The sequence below is a fragment of the Phoxinus phoxinus genome, assembly GCF_949152265.1.
Source record: "Phoxinus phoxinus genome assembly, chromosome: 9".
Classification (NCBI taxonomy): domain Eukaryota; kingdom Metazoa; phylum Chordata; class Actinopteri; order Cypriniformes; family Leuciscidae; genus Phoxinus; species Phoxinus phoxinus.
In genome coordinates, this window is record NC_136884.1 from 12,667,790 (window position 1) to 12,687,504 (window position 19,715).

Consider the following 19,715-nt stretch of genomic DNA (forward strand, 5'->3'; position numbering starts at 1 on the left):
TCAAATCGTGTGGTTCTGATTCCCTGCTGCTTTCAAAATAGATGGAAACAATATTCATACTGAAGGAAAAGGCACTTATTAATACTTTACACTTAAATAACACAGTATGATTTAACTTCACTACAATGCTTCACTCGTTAAAAGAAAGAAGAAGAAGAAAAAAAAACATGATAACAAGCTTCTTGTACTGCAAAAGCTGTCATCTGAATCATACAGCTATTCTAAAGCACTGACTTTCCAACAGATGACAGGTGCCATTACTGCCACTTCGTCAACATGCAACATTTTGGTTTCAGAAGATCTTAGTAACAAGAATCACACACTTTAAAGATTCAGACTGAGGTCCTGGAGAAAGTGATTCGTTCGCATTGCCATTCTAATCACACTAAATTGTACAGATAGACATCACAGACCTGTTCTGTTTGTATTCGCCATATTTCAACATCGACAAAACAGCTTTAAACATTACTCAAGTCAATCAGAGTGAACCCTATTTTGAGATTTGATTTGCGATGTCTGACATTACACAAACTTAGTTTTAAAACAGCCCGATCTCATGAAAGTGCGTATCTATACCATGAATGTTATTTCTCGTGCCATGTAGGCCAATGCCAAAAATAGTGTGCGTGCATTTGATACGCATATTTCGCGTGCATAGGATACTCACTTGTCTTTATGGCGTGTAATATGCACGCTCTCCCCACCCCTAATCCTACCCAAGGATTTTCAGTGTGTTTTCACATTTTTGGCGTATAAATGGCATGAGAAATAACATTTGTGGTATAGATACGCACTTTCATGAGGTCGTGTTGTTTTTAAAAGCATAGATCTCATTGTATCTGACCACTGCTCATGTAAGACTGACTTCATCTGTAAAGATCAGTAAAGATCTGCTTATTCAATAAGAGTCCAGATTGGCCGGCTGTTTATCCAAGCAGCTGAGGTGTAATTTTGTTACTATGTCTAATGGCTAACTTCATACAGAGCGTCACATGCCGAGGAAGAAGGAGAGCAGCTGGACAGGCAAGGAAGTGGCAAGCCAGATAATCTCAGGTTTAAAGTCAGATCCAGCCAGCCTGGATCTTCATACTGGTCTAAACTTTTTGTTTTAAGCAGAAATAACCTCTGTCACCTCTATTTGAACGTTCCTCAGCTACGTTCCTCAGCCGTCCCTCAGAACGTTCCTCAGCCTCAAACATATTGGCCATAAACAAAGGAACAACGCGCCTTTAATTGTCAGCAGACTGAGGTTTGTTTGTGTGACTCATCAAAGCCAAAGTGAAGAGCATCAATGCAGATCTTTGATAAACAAACAGCTCTTCAGATGTCCACATCTGAACCTTTGAAGAGAGACACACAACGCTAATGAAAGAAAGAGAGACAGACAGGTGTCCCCTGATCAAAGTGGACACCCATAAAATCTCCTTCGTCCTCTGTTGTCTCTCTCTCGCCGTCTCTGACAAATCTGTTACGTTATGTAACCGAAATGGGGGGGGGGGGGGATGAAGAGTCTTCTGTCCTTCATTGAGTCACAGCCCTGATTCTGCCCTACGAGAACACAGATAAACACAAGATAAAATAATTATATAGCAGTATAATTCAAAACATACCTTGTCAAGTCAAGCCTCCAGTGAGTCAGTTTTCATGTAATCAAACGAACCACCATTAAGCTATCAAAACAAACAGGATTCTCATCGACGGTAAGTAACTAAGAAGGGTCCAATTAAATTACAGCAAATAATAATAACACCAAGAACATCAATCGAAAATACACCCTTTCCTGAATACAATAAACACATACTACTAACAAGAATTAAAAGTGAAAGTTGTAGTGCATCATGGGAAATCAGATGCCACAATACTTGCTTAATTCAGAGCCACTAGCATACTATTCATAGTATATTTACCATATCGCTATAGGGCAGAAATAGTATGAATATTAAGCTAGTATGCGATTCTAAATCCAGCATACCCCTGTATACCCGACTATATATAGGCGAAAAACAGAGCATGAACCGAATAGAATGAATTCATTAAAAACATTGATTAAAACTACCTGGATGTTCTTCTACTTCCGACGTGATTTTGAAGTGCGCATCTGATGGTCACTTTACTATCCCAGGATGCCACACGAGAGAAGTTGTGAATGGCAGTGAAGCTTTGCAACTGACTCTGTGGATTACATGAAAATGTAATTTGTAGTAGGCTACACACATTCGCACTATATCGATTTTTTTTTACGTTTGTGAAGTTCATTTTGCATCAAATGTATACCTACTCAGATTTCTGACGCACCGCATGTACTTAAATCATGACGCTTCTAGCAACATGGTCATGTGGTTACGTTCAGAAATGTGTCAGAACCAGATCAGAACGCAATAACAATGAAAATACTCTCACAATTGCCACAAAGGGCACCAATAGCTGACATTTGATTAAAATGTCTTTTTCTAAGGTCAGGTTTATTCCATCAGGTGACCTGCTTTCATAGCAGAGCGACAGTTTGAAGAAATCCTTAGAATATTAAAGTTAATCTTATCTTTAAACATTAGGTCATACATGTGTATAGCTAGCTTAGTTTTAGTACAGACATTTAAAGCAAACTCTATCGCCCCCTTTAGTACTGGAGTACTGACAGAGCAGGCATTTGCAATGAGTTTCTACTTTAGCAGCATATGTTTTTACGGCCTAGCATAAAGGAGAGACGTCAGACATGTAACTGCACCGAGTTAAACAAACACTTTGACATTTGATGACATTCATAAAATACAGTTTGAAGACTCCAGCTCTACTCCTCCAGTCAGAACACACACGATACGGCTGACTGTTTCAGCTCTTGATTGTAGACAGATGTCTGCATCTCGCAGCTCTCGACAGCAGATGTGCCTCATCTGGCAGGCACCAGCAGAGGAAGCTCAGGATCACCAAACTTACGCTATAAAGATCACAGCATCTCATCGCGAGATAAATGTCCCATATGACGAGGGACTTCTCGAAACGGTTGTGGCTATACAGCACAAACCAATTTTCTCCATGACAATGGATGAATATAACATGGAATTAACGAGATTCGTTTGAGACTGAATCACTCTTGCATAAGCAGCGATCTCCCTCTGGCTCTCTCGGGTATGTGTCATAGACATACTGAGAACACACATACATAAACGCTCGTTCAACTCTCTCTCTATCTTTCCCATACGATTTAAAGCGCTCTGGGCAATAATAGCTTTAATCTAGGGCTGGCAAGAGTTGCTAACTTTTTTATTTCTATTCAGAAACGAGCCTCATCTGAGGTTAAGGGACACTTATTAAGTGTTACTTTCGATTAAACGCTCTCCAACGTCATTCCTCATCATTGAAGACTTTGATGGTGACAGATGGCGCTTGCAGATGCTGCATATAAACAAGAGGAGCTCACTGGGCCGCAGCAGGTGGAGAGAGAGGTGTGATCCATCAGTCCGATGCCCCGCCGAGGTACTCACAGTCACACACTGCACATCTGTCACAGTTTGGGAACACCGCGGCAGCTCTTGGCCAGCCGACCCAGGGTGCCAACCAACACCTGTCTGCTGGAGGAAACCTCTGTCACCTGTCCTCAGACCTGTGAAACTTTGGCCCGAGGTGGGAACAGCAGGCCAAATAACCAAAGAATTGTCTGGTTTACAGCTAGTTTACATGGGATCGAATACGATGACAAACGTTAGTGAATATACAATAAAACCCTTGTTTCTAGAATGGTAATATTCCATGTTCAGTACAACCTGATTGCTACATAAATAAGCGATTTAGTTTTACTTAAATTGATTAAAATCTACCGGTAGTTTGATGATGTTGTTTGAGATTTACAGATACTTCATAATGTTTTATTAGTTGCATTACATTTTACAGCACTTTGGTACAACAGTAAGTTCTTATATGTGATTTATATTATAAATAAACTTGAACTTTAAAATGAACTTCAACCAGACTTTTTGATATACAAATTCAGAATCGCCATTTTGAATCAGATTGTAAAAACAAGCAAAAATGATGTCTACAATATCATATTTACTTTGGAAGTCTAAGCTGGTTTGCTGGTGTAAGCTTTGGTTAAGTTGGTCTGTTGGCTGGTTTTAGAGCACTTTTTCTGAGAGAAACCAGGTAAACACCACCTTGGTCAGGCTTGGAAGCCATCTTAAACCAGCTAGTGGCTGTGGTCTTTAGTGTCCTTGATAGCATGCCCGCCTCCCACGCTGGGAATCCCGCTCGGAGGGGGTTGAGTAGGACCGGTCACATTTGGTGCCGTGACCCGGATGGAGTGAGGTTTATGGGGGGTGAGTGTAACGAACGTAGGCCAGAAAGAGCTGTGCGTGTAGACCTCACTCCCCTGGCTTCAAGAGGCATGCTAGCGGCTGCGGTCTTTAACGTCCTTGTTGGCGTGCCCGCCTCCCACGCTGGAGATCCCGGTTCCAATCCCGCTCGGAGCTGGTCGAGCAGCACCGGCTACACTTGCCTGTGCAAGATATATCTTATCAAACTCCTGTCATGACTAACATGAATTAATGTATAACCAGCAAACTTTCAGTTTTACGTTTTTAACAGTTTTACATTCAAATAATAACGCAATCCTTCCATTCCTTTAAGTTGTGTTGTATTGTGATGGTATTGTGTTTTTGTCAAATGCATTGTTTATGTGGTTATGTAGCTGTGTGTATTTAAAGGTTGAGTCATGATGGTATCTACAACCAAAAGCGATCCGCTTCACTGAAAATGACCAAAAGATCTCGTCTCAGCCGTGAAAATGTTGAAATTAATTCAGCAACACAAGCATGATACATTCCCACTCACCACTATCAGCTGATTAAGCCATGTGTGTGTGTGTGTGTGTGTGTGTGTGTGTGTGTGTGTGTGTGTGTGTGTGTGTGTGTGTGTGTGTGTGTGTGTGTGTGTGTGTGTGTGTGTGTGTGTGTGTGTGTGTGTGTGTGTGTGCGTGCGTGCGTGTGTGTGTCTGATTCACAGCCTGTTCCGTCCTCCCTCACATTAGGCAGCATTTCTCTCCAGTCTGTCAAAATCCATGTGCATGAGAAAATTAAGAGACATACAGAATTACTCAAGCAAAAAACATCTCTACATCTTCATGCTCTCGTGCACACCACACATATTAATTTATAATCTCAATACTTATGATTTCTGATATTGAACATACTGTAATCCAGAGTACCTTTTTACAAATTGCAGTGCCTTGGGTATATTGGGAGCTTTTTTAATCGCCTACCACAAGGAAAGTGTGTGGGCAGAGAAGTGACCGTATGTTATGACTGTATCAGGTCAAACAATCATGGTCAGCTGAGCAGAACAAACTGGCGATTCAACCTCGAGGAACTGCCTCAACATACAACACACACACGCACGCACGCACGCACACACACACACACACACACACATAATGCATCTCATAGGGCTGAATTAATTTTACTCTAATTTAACACTGAACTGTGAACCACACTTTTCCAAGACGTAATCCAAACAAGCGGTGCTCACTGCTCACTGCAGAGCCAAATGACGTCCAGCTTCCCCCTCTCTGAATGTCATGGGTTGAGCATGACCCAGTTCAGCTCCACTTCTTGGATCTAATGGGTGGGAGGAATGGAGTATTGGGTAGGGTTAGGGTGTGGATGGACCTTTTAGCTCTAAGCTGGACGTCCAGTCTCTCAATCAAAATTGTAAATATGTACTGTCTCCGCTCTAGTGCTCACAGCGGTCATATCAACAAATATCACACTATGTAAATACACACATTCAAACGTTCAAACATTTGACCAAAAATTTTACTAAGCACAAAGTTGAGTTTTGTATGCTTTTTGTGTTTATTAATTGTCAACACATTAATTTGAAACCTTAGCACATTATGAAATCATATTTGTGGGCTTTCGTCCATGTGTATCACTTTCATCAGGGGTTGGACACTGAAATTGAAACACCTGGTTTTAGACAACAATATTTTATAATAATGGTGTAGCTGTAGGGCCTCGTTTGTCTTGGGAATGACAGACACAAGTCCTGAAGAGTGGGATTTTGAGCCATTCCTCATCTATAGAACAGTGTCCAGGTCACTATGTGATGCTGGAGGAGGAAAATTATTTCTGACTTGCTCCTCCAAACTACTCCAAAGTGACTCAAATATATTAATCTGGTGACTGTGCAGGCCATGGGAGATGTTCATCTTCACTTTCATGTTCATCAAACCACTGTCACAAGTCTTGCTGTGTGTATTGGTGCATTATCATGCTGATACACGGCACTCCCTTCAGGGAACAATGTTTGAAACATTAGGTGCACATGGTCTTATGGTTCGGTAGTCCTTGGCAGTGACGCACCCATCAAGCACAGTAGGGAATGCCATGATATTTCAGCCCAAACCAGCTAATCCACCCCTGTGCTTCACTCTGGGCCTCTTTGTGAGAAAGACAGTGAAGGTTGACTCATCACATTGTCCACAGCCAAAGATTTGTACTGTTGAAACCAAAGTAACCAACATTTGGCATTGGCACAAGTGGCCAAAGTTTTGGCTATAGTAGCCCGACCATGAATATTGACTCTGTGGAGCTCCTGACAAACAGTTTTGGTGGAAACAGGAAAGTCGAGGTACGCATTTAATTCTGCAGTGAATTGGGCAGTTGTGGTTTTATATTTTTTGGATACAATCCGGGTTAGTACCAGGACATCCCTTTCAGACGGCTTCCTCTTGCGTTGACAGTTACTCCTGTTGGATGTGGTTCGTCCTACATGGTGGTTTGCCGACATTACCCTGGACACCATAGCACTCGATACAACACAAAAACTTACTGTCCTGGTCACAGATGAGACACGCACCAACAATTTGTCCTCTATTGAATTCTGATGTCTCCCATTATGTTGTGTGGACTGCAATATTTGATGATCAGCTGTGCTATTGCTCTGCTAATTCAACCTTGCTAATTCACACTCTGCTCTTACTGATGGAATGTAAAATCAGTGAAGAATGAAGATTGGACACTAGGCCGCACATATATAGGCATGAAATCTCCAACAATATATTGGCCAGTGTTTCATTGTCCAACCCATGTATCCTACATCAATGTGTGTGCTTCTAAATGTTGATCAGATAGGCCACACATTTTTTTTTAAGGCGACGAATTTATATAGCCTTCTTTATGTATTTGGATTACGCTTATATTTATACATATATATATATTTGAATACATTTTCTCTGGATGTTTAAAGTAATCTTTTACATTTTGTACTTGGGTGTTGTTAAACAAGTGCTTTTTGACAGAAATGTCTTATATGTTGAAATCGGTGTAAGTCAGTCTGTGTGTTTTATTCAACAGAGGCCCATGATAAAATAGGCAAAAAATTGACATCTTCTTCGTCACCCCACACTGACAGCCCCACCTATTGGCCGAAAGTCACCAGCAATTAAATCATATTACAAGAGATTGTATCTATTTTTACATTTAAGATATTATTTTTTTTTACCATTTTACGTCAAATAATCTACACATGTATTTAATCACACATTTTACAGTTAGTGTGCTCGGCTATATTTCTATCTAACAGCATTTTGCCTTCTGTGGCATTATTGGATTTCAAGCTTTTATTTCTAAGTTGCAACAGAAGGAAAATGATCTAATGGCGCCATCTTGAGGTCACTCTTCATAGGACAGCGCAAAGTCCAAGTCTAAAATGTACTGCTGTTTATATACTGTGAGATTTTTGATGGTTTTATCATATTGAAATATATACATTATATGGAAGAGAGTATACAACATTCCCCAGAAGAAAATAATGAGTTTGTAAATGATGTGCGTAAATAAAGACAGAATGTTCTTTTTTGTTTAATGAATTCACAGGTTATGATGAATTTCTGCGGTGTAATGTATAAATCGTTTTCTGTTGCTTTACAGAACCTCTTTATGACAAGCAACATGACACTTTCTGTATCTTGCCTCCATTAAAGAGTATTCTGATTTATGCTGGAGAAAAATGCATTAAACTCGTCAAAAATGACAGTAAATGCATTTAGAAAAGATTTCAAATCATTTATATTTATCAAAGATTCCTAAAAAAAAAATCACAAAAATAAATGTTTCTTGAGCACCAAATCACCATATTAAAATAATTTCCGAAGAATCATGTGACACTGAAGGCTGGAGTAATGATGCTGAAAATACGGCTTTGCCAATATAATAATAAATTACATTTTTAAATAAAAATATAAATTGTATTTTAAATTGTAATAATATTTCACAGTTTGACTGTTTTTGCTTTGTTTTTGATCAAATTAATCAGATTTGGTGAGTATTAGACACTTATTTCAAAAACATTTTAAAATATATATGTATCTTACCAACCAGTGTCCAGCATATTCATAGTGACTTTTGAACTGAAGGACGTGCTTTAAAAATTACATAAATAATTTAAGTTGAACTTAACTGAGTTCCAAAAGTTCCTTCAAAAGACAAAATATAAGCTGCCATGAATGTATCCTTCCACAGTCTCTCGTGATGTTCTTGCTCCTGGCACAGAAATTGCTGGTGTCTCGAATACAACTTTCTCAAATATGATTGTGATGTTTAAGTCCTACAAATCTTGGCGAGGAGAGGGTGATGATGCCTCCTGCGGACAAACAGAGAAAAGACACATGAGAAGTTTACAGGGCAGCTATTAGATTATGTTCAAATAAAAGATGAACCTTGCACCCTTGTCAAAACCATTTGAAGCCTTTAAGCAGTTTTACCTCAACAAAGACTTCGCTGTGCAGAATCCAAGATCTTTTCCAAAATTAAAAATATTTTTGCATCCTAGCTCCAAATAATGTACTGTATATACAAAAGCCATTTGACGTTCACAGGATCTCCAAAATTCCTGAAGAACCTGAATGTCATAGTCCATCATATTCCAACAGCAATTGCAACATGTTGCAGCAAAATATTTAACAATATTTAGCTTTGGGCTAAAACATGGCAATGCATCAGTTTTGGCACAGAAAATTCTGTTCTTCACCTTGTTTTTATTAATAAAATACTAAATGCACTGTAAAAAAAATGATTGTTGTGATTACCACAACTAAAAATTAAACATTAGAATAAGAAATAATGTGTTGTTTCAACTTAAAAAGTATGTGTTCATGCTTGACTTAAAATATGAAGTTTAGTTTAGATAAGTAGGATATTTAAGTTATCTCAACAAATTTTTAGTTGTTATAACTAACCGCAGCAACATTTTTTTACAGTGATTTCAACCTTTTGTACTGAATGTTTTTAACAAAACAGTTGACAGCAGACATGAATAATCATACAATTTTACTACATTTATGTACAACATACACTTAATTTTCATCTAGTTTCAGGGGTTGAAACCATTCAGAATTGTAATTTAAAATACATTAGAGGTGAACGAAAATATTAATTTTCTTAAAGTCATCACAGTCATCAAAACTTAATTTTAACTTATTAAGGCTGAACTGTCTGAACATGTGCACAATATTTCTTTACCACTCCAGCATGATGAAAACATTAAATAAAAACAAAAATTGTGCTCAACCAACTTAAAAAGTCACATTTTTTAAAACCCTATAAAAGTGCAACTTAACTTCATTTCTTTAAAACAATGACATTTCAGCCGACTTCAAAGCCTTCATCAGACATGCTTGGTTTTCTAGAGTATGAAAACAAATATTGATGTCCTTCTTGATGAGCCTGTTTCTTGATATATTCCCTTCGGACCCTTGTCCATATAGGGCAGCTTTAAACTAGTAAGGATTTGGCTTTTTTTAAATGAGAGCAACTTGTTCAAATAGTTGAAATCAAATGTGTCAGGCATGCGATTCATCCGAATCCTCCGTTTGCAATGCGATGGTCTTCGTGTGGTCTATAGTAAACGGGTTTCGCCCATGTTTGTAATACTGCCTTAAATCACTTGGCTCTTCGTCCGCCGTGTCTTCATCGTCGCTGCTGTAAATAACAGAGGCCATGTTTTTGTATGGATCATTATCATCTTCAACATGCTCATTAGTATTGCCATGAGTGATGCCTTCCTCTCTATGTCCTACAGAAGGATTTGGACGACAAAAATCCTCCTTTTCTGCAGGATTCTCCACTATAGTGAAAGTTTCCTGCGTTACAACAGGCATCAAAATATCCGTTTGGGTCTCTATTTGATTACACACAACCGCAATTTGTCCTTCTTCGTTTTTTGGCCAACTGTCCTCCGCCGTTCCTTCTCCGTCTTGAAAAGAGACTGATTTTGCAAATGCCTTCCCATTGGTCAGAGCTGAAGATTTGATGTTTGCGGGTGTTTTTTCTGGAAGCACCAGGATTGGCAGCATGTCTTGCAGTGGCACAGGTCTGTCAGACTCAAAAGTCCTGGGTTGCGCGTCATCTATTTTGGTGTACAAACCACTGGAGTATTCATAGTCAATGAACGCCTCGTTGTGGTAGGAGGCGTCCTCTATGAGCGATATGGGACGTCCTGAATTGACCTGTTGACCACGGAGAAAGGGCATTTAGGGTCTCCTCGAACAACCTTGACATATTCACAGGTCAAATCCACTGCTGAGGTCCAGCGCTGATTATAGAGCAGTTATGTGTGTCACTGATTCTTGAAGACATGGGACAATATTGAACTATTTTTAATCTACAAAAAAAATTCCACAAGTGGTTTATGGGTAATCAGTGATAATATAAGCTTATGTTATTAATGTTGATCAAGTAAACAGTAAATGAAAATTAAATGCTACAGAACATTTTAGTGATCATCTTTGATATCAACTAAAGTGGGGGTTTTGTTTTATTTTGTCTCATATCTCAAGAATCAGAATCAGTCTAAATCAATGAACATACTTAACAATCACTACAACATTTTCAACAGTGTTTATTAAACTTGAAGATGTAATACAAATACACATACACAAATACGAAACGCCTATCTACATGATATCAGACCTATTACACAGTGAAATATACCAAACCATCAGACACAGGGGGCCGTACTGCGTATACTGACCATGCACCATTTATGAGAAATTGTAACACTGACAATCCCATTTAAACCAGCCAATCGGGAGTATACGGCTTCCAGTTTCTCAGAAAACACATCTCACCTTCACAAGGGACAGTGACACTGCAGAACACGTCTAGCTACTTAATGTCAGGTACTTACCTGCTGAAACCATCTTAAGCTCTGCATAAGAGGAATTAAAGAGGAACGTGAGGCAAAGACGACAAGGGCAGGAGGTGTTTTTTGATGTTTGACTGTGTGAATGATCCTTTATATCATTTCTGAAGTGTTTCGTCTCTTTTGGTTCATAACACTGTAGTCTTCCGCCAATTAAAACCCAATATATTACTTTACTCTAAGCTATGATATTGTTAGAAATGGATTTAATATATATAAGTATTTCCTTGTTTAGTGCAAAAGTCTTTCTTGAACTGTAGCAGGTCAAGTACAGTTTGTACGTCTATGTACATAGGCAGAGGGTGAACCGACTCCAGGGTAAGGCTAAGGAGATTTAGAACACATTTACATAGATTTCCAGGAAATAGTTTCAAGTTACGTGTCGCCGCACAACCTACACATCCCAGCATAAACGCTCACGCTAAATTATTTTGATATTAAAGCGTCTACTTTCACTGTTCATTTGAACAGAACAGCAAGCATACTGTGTGTGGGATTTGGCATCTACGTAAACACTAAAAAACTGTCTCTCAGTTTAGTTAATCGATATAAGTTCCGTTATAATCAATGAAACCGATCGCACAGCTTATCTCTTATTTACATAATGTCTAAACTTTTGTTTTTATAATGAGAGGATTCGCTAGCCTGCAGAACTCAGCACTGGACAAAAACTCCAGCGTTTTGAGCTGGTGAGTGGATTTTAACTTAAAAACGTCTGATTGGCCATTGCGTCTAAGAAATCAACAGATATGTTTTTGATTGGCTACATTGCTCAACGCTGCAAAAACACATTGTAAATAGAAACCTTTGATGTTCTCCAGAGCACAGACACACTGATCCTAGACCAGCAGTTATGAGCAACCAGCAGTTAAATGAATGGGAGAATTCACAGTGCTCAGATCAGTTAAAACAGACAATTATCTTATTAATAAATGTAGCATCTCGTCTTAGTCGTTCGGCTTCCATCAATGTACTTTCATTCGCATACTGAATAAAAAATACTGGTTTGAAACATCAGTAAGTGAAAAAAAAAAAAATCGTGTACGTTCGCTTGAGGTGGATACATTTATAATTAAAAGCGCAAAGATAGCTCAAAGATAAAGGCATCACAAACATAAGGCATCTGTTGTTTTGTCTGCATGCTAAACCCCAATTTATTATATTAAACAAAACAGCCACAATATCTTCTGTTGTAATATTTAATTTGATGTTTTTGCCAAATTCTCCATAAACTACTATTTTGTGAACACATTGGGTGGAATCAGTGATTAAAACTGTTTTTGGAGGTTTCACTTTTTCCCTATTCAATCAAAAATTAGCTGTACTTGTATGCCTGCCTAGATACTGTAGAAAATCGATATGATGGTGTAACAAAGATGGCCGCCAAATGGACTGACGTGCCTCAAAGGGGCTAAAGTGTGTATGGTAGCTATGTAAAAAAAAAAAGGGGGTATTACTCAGTATGTTTGATATAACAAATTAGCTCTTACCACATTTGGGTGCTTCCCTAAGGGTACTGAGCCCCTGTCTTCTGGATCCCGTCTCTCTCTTCGTCTCTTGACCAGCCAGAGGCAAATAAATAGTGTTGTCACAGCCACTATAAGAACAAAAGCAGCAATGCCGCCGGCCATCCCTGCGTTCATGTCTGCGAACAGCCGCTCTTCTCCAAATGGACTTCTAGGAACTGTCCGAGAGAGGGGGGAAATCTGATTACTCACAAAACCTTGTTCTTCTGTGTAAAACAGTCCTGTGTCTTTACACCTCGAAGTGATTTATCATTTAGTTTGAACGACTGCCAAAAGTAGGGCAGTGATCTAATAAATCTAATTTAACACCTTATCCATGCCTCTTAAAAATCAGCCATGAATAATCAAATTAACCAGATTAATGATCTATGCGAGTTATCATTCATACGGTTTAACCCTCTTTGGTGTGGTGTAGCCATGTGGCTAAATAACATTTCCCTTCGCATTTTAAAGACACATGCTGAACAATTGCACCCCAAACTAATGGCATTTCTTCTACATCTGGATTTTTTTTTTTCTTTGATAAGTTCAATCAATTTTTAGTTTTATTTAACATGGTTTCATAGTCAAGAGGCACAAATGATTTTGCTGCAGTTATTATTTGGAAATGTCCATAGTAAAGCAATTGTGTTAAGGAAAAAACAACACAGTTATGGCTTTCTGAAAAAAATGAACACAAATAGCAAAGAAGAATGCATGAATGACTTCAAAAATGAGCATGAACTTAACTTTAAAGAGCAATTTAAAAGATAAATAATGATTCATGCTATTTCAGTTGTATCAGTGTATCAGCATTTATAAACACTAATTTAATTAGAGAAGACCTTGTTGTTGTGTTGTTGTTATTGTTTTGTTTTTTGGAGGTGCAGAGTTTCCATATCACAATATTTTATTTTATTTTTATTTTGTTAAAACATAATTCATATAGGCTACAGGTGAAACTCGAAAAATTAGAATATCGTGCAAAAGTTGATTTATTTCAGTAATTCAACTTAAAAGGAGAAACTAATATATTATATAGACTCATTACATGCAAAGTGAGATATTTCAAGCCTTTATTTGTTATAATTTTGCTGATTATGGCTTACAGCTTATGAAAACCCAAAATTCTAAATTAGAAAATTGTGAAAAGATTTTCATAAGCTGTAAGCCATAATCAGCAAAATTATAACAAATAAAGGCTTGAAATATCTCACTTTGCATGTAATGAGTCTATATAATATATTAGTTTCACCTTTTAAGTTGAATTACTGAAATAAATGAACTTTTGCACGATATTCACATTTTTCGAGTTTCACCTGTAGATGGTTAAGGGAATTTACCTGGAAGTCCCCTCTGTAAAACTTCAATGTCCACTGAAGCGTGCGCAGCCTCGCCAGACTCTTCGTCTGTTGCAATCACCTGTGATAAAAAAAAAAATCACATCATCAGTGATTTCATGACAAATGTAATCCTGTCAGAGTCAGAGTGTTACCGCTGTTTTGCACACATTTGTAGCCATTTCAATGCAAAATCTTGCTGGTTTGTACATGGTTAAGGCACAAGTAAGTCATTAAGTCACAGTCACCTCTAGGATGTGTCGGTCGAACGCTCTGAGCCGGTCCGTCTTTGCAATCACAATGCCATCCTGAGTAATGTGATACAGTTTACTGCTACCCGGCAATGGTTGCATTGTGTAACGGATTTTGGGATTTATTCCCTGCAAGATAGTTTGGGGGGAAAAAGAGAGAAAATGCTCTAAATAAGGGTTTGCAGACCATTTTTTAAAAAGTGTTTCCTATAAAGGAAATGTTTTCACTCTACATCTCTGAAGTCCCTGTCGATGGCCTGGACCACTAGGACTTGGTTCCCATAAGTAGTGACCAGAGTAGCAGGGCTGGAGCTCTCGATGAGGAACCCTTTGTAGACGGTCTTGTTGAAGATTGGAGGAAACTGGTTCTCCGACACCACGTGCACCAGTGCCGTCGCCACCGAATATTTCTTTGGGTCATTCACCTGGGCAGCCTGTTGGAGTTTACAAAGGGCAATTATGATGAGATCATGAGACCATAGATAGCATCATTGTGTCACATAACCCACACATTTATGTTGAATGCAATGTTATTGTATTTCTTCATATGAAGAATCACCGTTATGGTTCTATCAGATCAGAGTGTTAGACTAGCCATCACATTATTACGTACCATTATGCGGAGCCTGAATGAAGGGGTAAGGAGTCTGTTTTCCACACGTTGCCTGAGAGAGATCTCTCCTGTTTTGCCGTCGATTGTAAATCGGCCATTATCATCACCTATAAGTCATTTTGAGTAACGTTTAAAAGTTATAATATAGATTTAAAGGGTTGAACCGTTAATAAACCAATGCAACACAAAGTAAACTCGCCTGACAGAATGGTGTAGAACAGAGGGGTAAGTATGTCTTTGTCTCCATCTTCAGCATGAATGGCACCCGGAGAAAAATAAAGCACAGCCTCCTAGATCATAAAGAGCATAAAAATTAGTCTTTGTTTACTAATGTTATAGGGATCCGAAAAAGCTCTAACCTGTACACTGCCACCACCACACACATACCTCATCGGTTTCTGTGATGTTGACGCTGTACACAGGGTTGGTGCAGATGTTATGATCTCCATCTTCATAAACAGGTGCGCACGGCTGAAACTGTGGATACTGGTCATCACCGTCTAGAACATTCACGGTGACCGTAGCTGTTGTGCTGTACTTTTCTTTTGTGGTCATTTCCTGTTGATTTAAACAGCGAGACACTGTTCTTCCTTCATTCTGATTCAATTTGAGCACATCATATGTGAACTGTTAGGTGTTTCACATACCACGGCGTATATGACCACATGCAGCTGGGTTTTAGTCTCATAGTCCAAAGGTTTATCCAGGATCACCATCCCGCTGTTGGGCAGATCGATCCTAAAATAGCTGGCATCAGCCTGAATGAGAGAGACACACAGTGCTAGTAATGTTTTCTTAGATTGTGTAGATTTTCTCTGTATAGAGCAGGTTGTTACATAATAAAGAGCCATGAGGTGTAGTCAATGCCGACAGAATGAGGCTTCTCCTTTTATTCAGCCTTTCATCTGTGATTGTGTCTCTATAGAATGTGCCACTCACTGTAGATTTGTCGATAATATAAGTGATCGTGTCTCCATCGCCGTCTCTGGCTTTCACTGTGAACACCATCGAGTTTACAGTCTGCAACTGTGGGAAGAGAGTCAGAATTCTAAGATTTAATGACTGAAAAAGTTCATTCCAAACACGAGTTTAATCGCAGAAATACTTCCAAGTAAAATCTGGAGCAAAACATTAGTTTACCTCACTTATATATCGTGGTTGAATAGTGTCTTCAAGGAAATATGGCATGTTGTCGTTTTCATTCAGTATCTCCACCATGATTCGATACCGACTCTGAAATAAGAACCTCTGGGTTAATTGCACTCCAATATCATTAAGTATCATTATTTTTGCAGAGCAACATACCCTTATTATTCCATCTTCATAACATGTCAAAGCAGCTATCAGCACTGATCCCAGCACCTGTAAATTACCAAAGAGGAAAAAAATTAGGTCACACAGGGAGGTTAGTATTAATATAAATACTGGATTTATTCATATTAATATTTTAATTCACAGTTACAAATTTATTATCATTCTTCCATTGGTACAGCTTTATTTACACTACCGTTACATTTTTATTCATAAAGGATGCCTTAGATTGGAAATATTTATGTTAAAAAAGATTTCCTTTTTTAAATGAATGCTTTATATTCAAATGTTTTTTTGTTTTGTTTTTTACCAAATAATCATATTTGAATGCTTTATTAAGGATCATGTGACTGAAGACTGGAGTAATGATGCTGAAAATTCCGCTTTGCTATCACAGAAATAAATTACACTTATAAATAAAAAATATATTAAAATAGAAAACTGTTATTTTAAATTTCACAAAATAACTGGTTTTACTGTGTTGATCAAATCAATGCGGCTTTAAGAGATTTCTTTAAATAAATAAAAAACGTTTGAACGGCTGTGTGTATATAGAGTTAATTGGTTTGTTGCCTCATATCTAATAATGCATTTTAATATTCAGTCATTCAGTCATTTTAGCACTCAAAATTGAAGTCTTTTAAAAGGAAATGCATGTATTTTAAGTGTATTTTAAGACAAATCTGGTGAAATAAAGGTTATATAACTAATATTAATAATAAATTATAGACTTTCTAAACTATGGCTTCAAACGCCTCCAATGTGTTGGCTGGCTGTTTTAAAGTTCTAAAGCTTCACTGTTATTCTGGCTTCCCTCCACACGCTAACATCCACTATTCATGTTAATCACCTCTCGATCCAAGGTCTTTGAAAACGACGTGTTGAGTCGGATTGTTCGGCCTTCGAGGTAAAACCAGTCAGAGTTTTCTCCAGTGAGACACAGGCGGATGCTGCTGCCTCCGGGGTCTCCGTTGATACTGAGGTTGGATATGAACTCTCCAGTGGGACTGTTCTCTCTAACCGTGGCAAATATATCTTGACCACCAAGGCATAAACTGGCTGCAGTTCAGATGAGAGATTGATTAGATTATGAGGACAACATAAATCATCCATAAAATCACAGATTGCAGAGCTAATTTATAACACAACATCTTTATAATAGGGAGAGCAGGGATAATTGTAACAAGTATTGGATTTTTCCCAAATATTCATGCATCACGGCTGTTCTCAAGAGCAAACACTAATCACTCCAGGGACATGATGTACCGGTACTATACATCAATACAACACATGAGGAGTCACTTCTATTTCAATGCATGTGGATATATTTACTGGAAACCCGTTTCCGACAAGAAATAAAAAAATTCTACTTCAATTTGAACTTTATTTCTCGTAATTCTGTTTTTTTATTCCACAATTGTGAATTAATATCTCACAATTTAAACTTTTTTCCCTCAGAACTACGAGTTTATAGCACACAATTATGGATTTATATCTTACAATTCCAAGTTTAGCCTATATATAAAATTTTTAGTTAACATCTCATAATTCAGACTTGCTTTCTCAAAATTGCGAGTTTATAACAAATTTTTACTTATTGCACTTCCAAGTGTAGCCTTTATTTTGCAATTTTGAGTTAACATCTCACAGTTCAGAGCTTTTTTTACGGAATTGCAAGTTTTCTAACAAATTTCGGACTTTATTTATTGCAATTCCAAGTTCAGCCTTTATATCGCAATTTTGAGTTAACATCTCGCAATTCAGACTTTTTTTCTCTCAAAATTGCAAGGTAACATCGCAATTTTGACTTTTTGTGAGTTTGCATATTTTGTTCAAGAAATGTTTTGGTGCATTTCATTTAATATTCATATTAATGCACAGCATTACTCGTTACACTCATGTGACATTCTAATGAATAGTAGCAAATGAAACAATTGTCGAAATACTGTAAGTAAACAGAGCTATAGACTGTCCAGATCATTTGATCTTAGAATAATTTAATACGAAATGTTTGAGTTCATAATAAAATATTTTGATTGCAAACTATATCTTAGCAAATTTGCAAAGTCAATGTGGCATGGAAATGGACTATATTTACGTTCTTAATACATGTGAATGATTCATTTGTGCATATTATTTGAAAAAAAAATTGTTGATCAAAATGTAACTTGTTCCACTTCTGAAATGTCTTACTTTTTACAGGTAACGAACCTAAGTCCTAATTTTTTACCTCTCATCTTCCGACCCTCACAAATGGGACACTCTACAATCTTTTAAACTTCACAGATGCACACATGAGAAGGCTGACATTGATTGGGGTTCTTGCATGACAATGGGGAAACAATCAATTCTAATGGATAAAATCATATCCCGTCCTAGATTTTTTTGTTGTCAATTAACCTATCCTGAAATTTGCCATGTTAAATAAGTAAAATGGGTAGCAAACACAGTTTCAATTTTAGTTAAAGCAGGAGACTCTATTTGCTCTTTCTTTAATCTAATATCTGCCAAGAAAAAAAACTATTAAGATGTTAAAATGAATCTCACTTGTGACTTTTCATTCCGACAGGTTGAGAGAATCAGAACTCTCCATACTAGAAATTAGTCATTCAGAGACTCATTATCATTTCCAATAGCCTCATAAGTACCATTTCTGGCACATATGTTAACATTCACTATATATCACAGAGCAGTGATTCATGAAAATTAGCCTCTGTCGTTGCAGATCCTGCTTTCAGAGAGGTGTTTACCTTTTGCGATGTGATAGAAGATGTTCAGTGCCATCTGGCAGAGGAACAATCTCCATGGCGTCAACATAGTTGATATTCCCCTGGGCTCACGTCTCCTTTTCCCAGCTGTAAAATAAATGCCAATCCCTGACAGTAAATAGCTCTGAAGGATTTTGAGTGCTCATGTCACCTGTCACAAAGAGCAGACTTTCTTATTCAAACCAAAGGTCAATTAAATCGGAAGATTAACAAAGCATATTTATACTGTCGCGCCACCATCTGAAATTCATCAGTCGAGTTACTCAAGTGAGTCAAATCAAACTGCTAAATGAATTACTGGAACCTCATGACCAATGCAGTGTTTGTTTACTTCTGTTTGGGCTTTAGTCGTGTTTAGTCTTCACCTCAGCGTACTTGAAACCTATTATGAAGTCTTTAGCCAGTGTCAAGCCACCAGCCTGGCAGTGATGTCGGTTACCTGACCTCCAGGCCGCTCTTTTGATCCTCCACCTTCCACCTCGACGCACCTCCGTATGAGAGCTTTTTTCCAAATCCTCACATAATACCTGCAAAGCTGCCTATAACTGTTGTTTCGCATTTAAGTTTTGCTGCCTGGCCATGCAGGACGAAACTAATCAAAACATGTATTTGTTGTTTTACCATGCATAAGGATTACATTATTTCCGTCCGGTCGCATTTTGTACACAACAATACAATTACATGTTTCCTGTTTAATTACAGATAATTTTGTTGGATTTATTGGGATAGTT

The 19,715-nt window shown here is 37.9% G+C and overlaps 1 protein-coding gene across 1 annotated transcript; it reads right to left on the minus strand.

The window, feature by feature from the left end:
* Window positions 1-9,021: 9,021 nt before the first annotated feature.
* Window positions 9,022-19,442, minus strand: cdhr5-rs (cadherin-related family member 5, related sequence). The gene is made up of 16 exons (XM_079624514.1): window positions 19,424-19,442; window positions 18,967-19,071; window positions 17,067-17,275; window positions 16,211-16,267; window positions 16,046-16,138; window positions 15,845-15,931; window positions 15,553-15,663; window positions 15,293-15,463; window positions 15,105-15,195; window positions 14,906-15,012; window positions 14,526-14,726; window positions 14,290-14,421; window positions 14,045-14,123; window positions 12,687-12,880; window positions 11,182-11,202; window positions 9,022-10,501 (listed from the first exon to the last, which is right to left on the minus strand). The coding sequence occupies exons 2-16, from the start codon at window positions 19,031-19,033 to the stop codon at window positions 9,836-9,838; spliced, it is 2,286 nt and encodes a 761-aa protein (XP_079480640.1). The 5' UTR covers window positions 19,034-19,071; window positions 19,424-19,442; the 3' UTR covers window positions 9,022-9,835.
* Window positions 19,443-19,715: the final 273 nt, after the last annotated feature.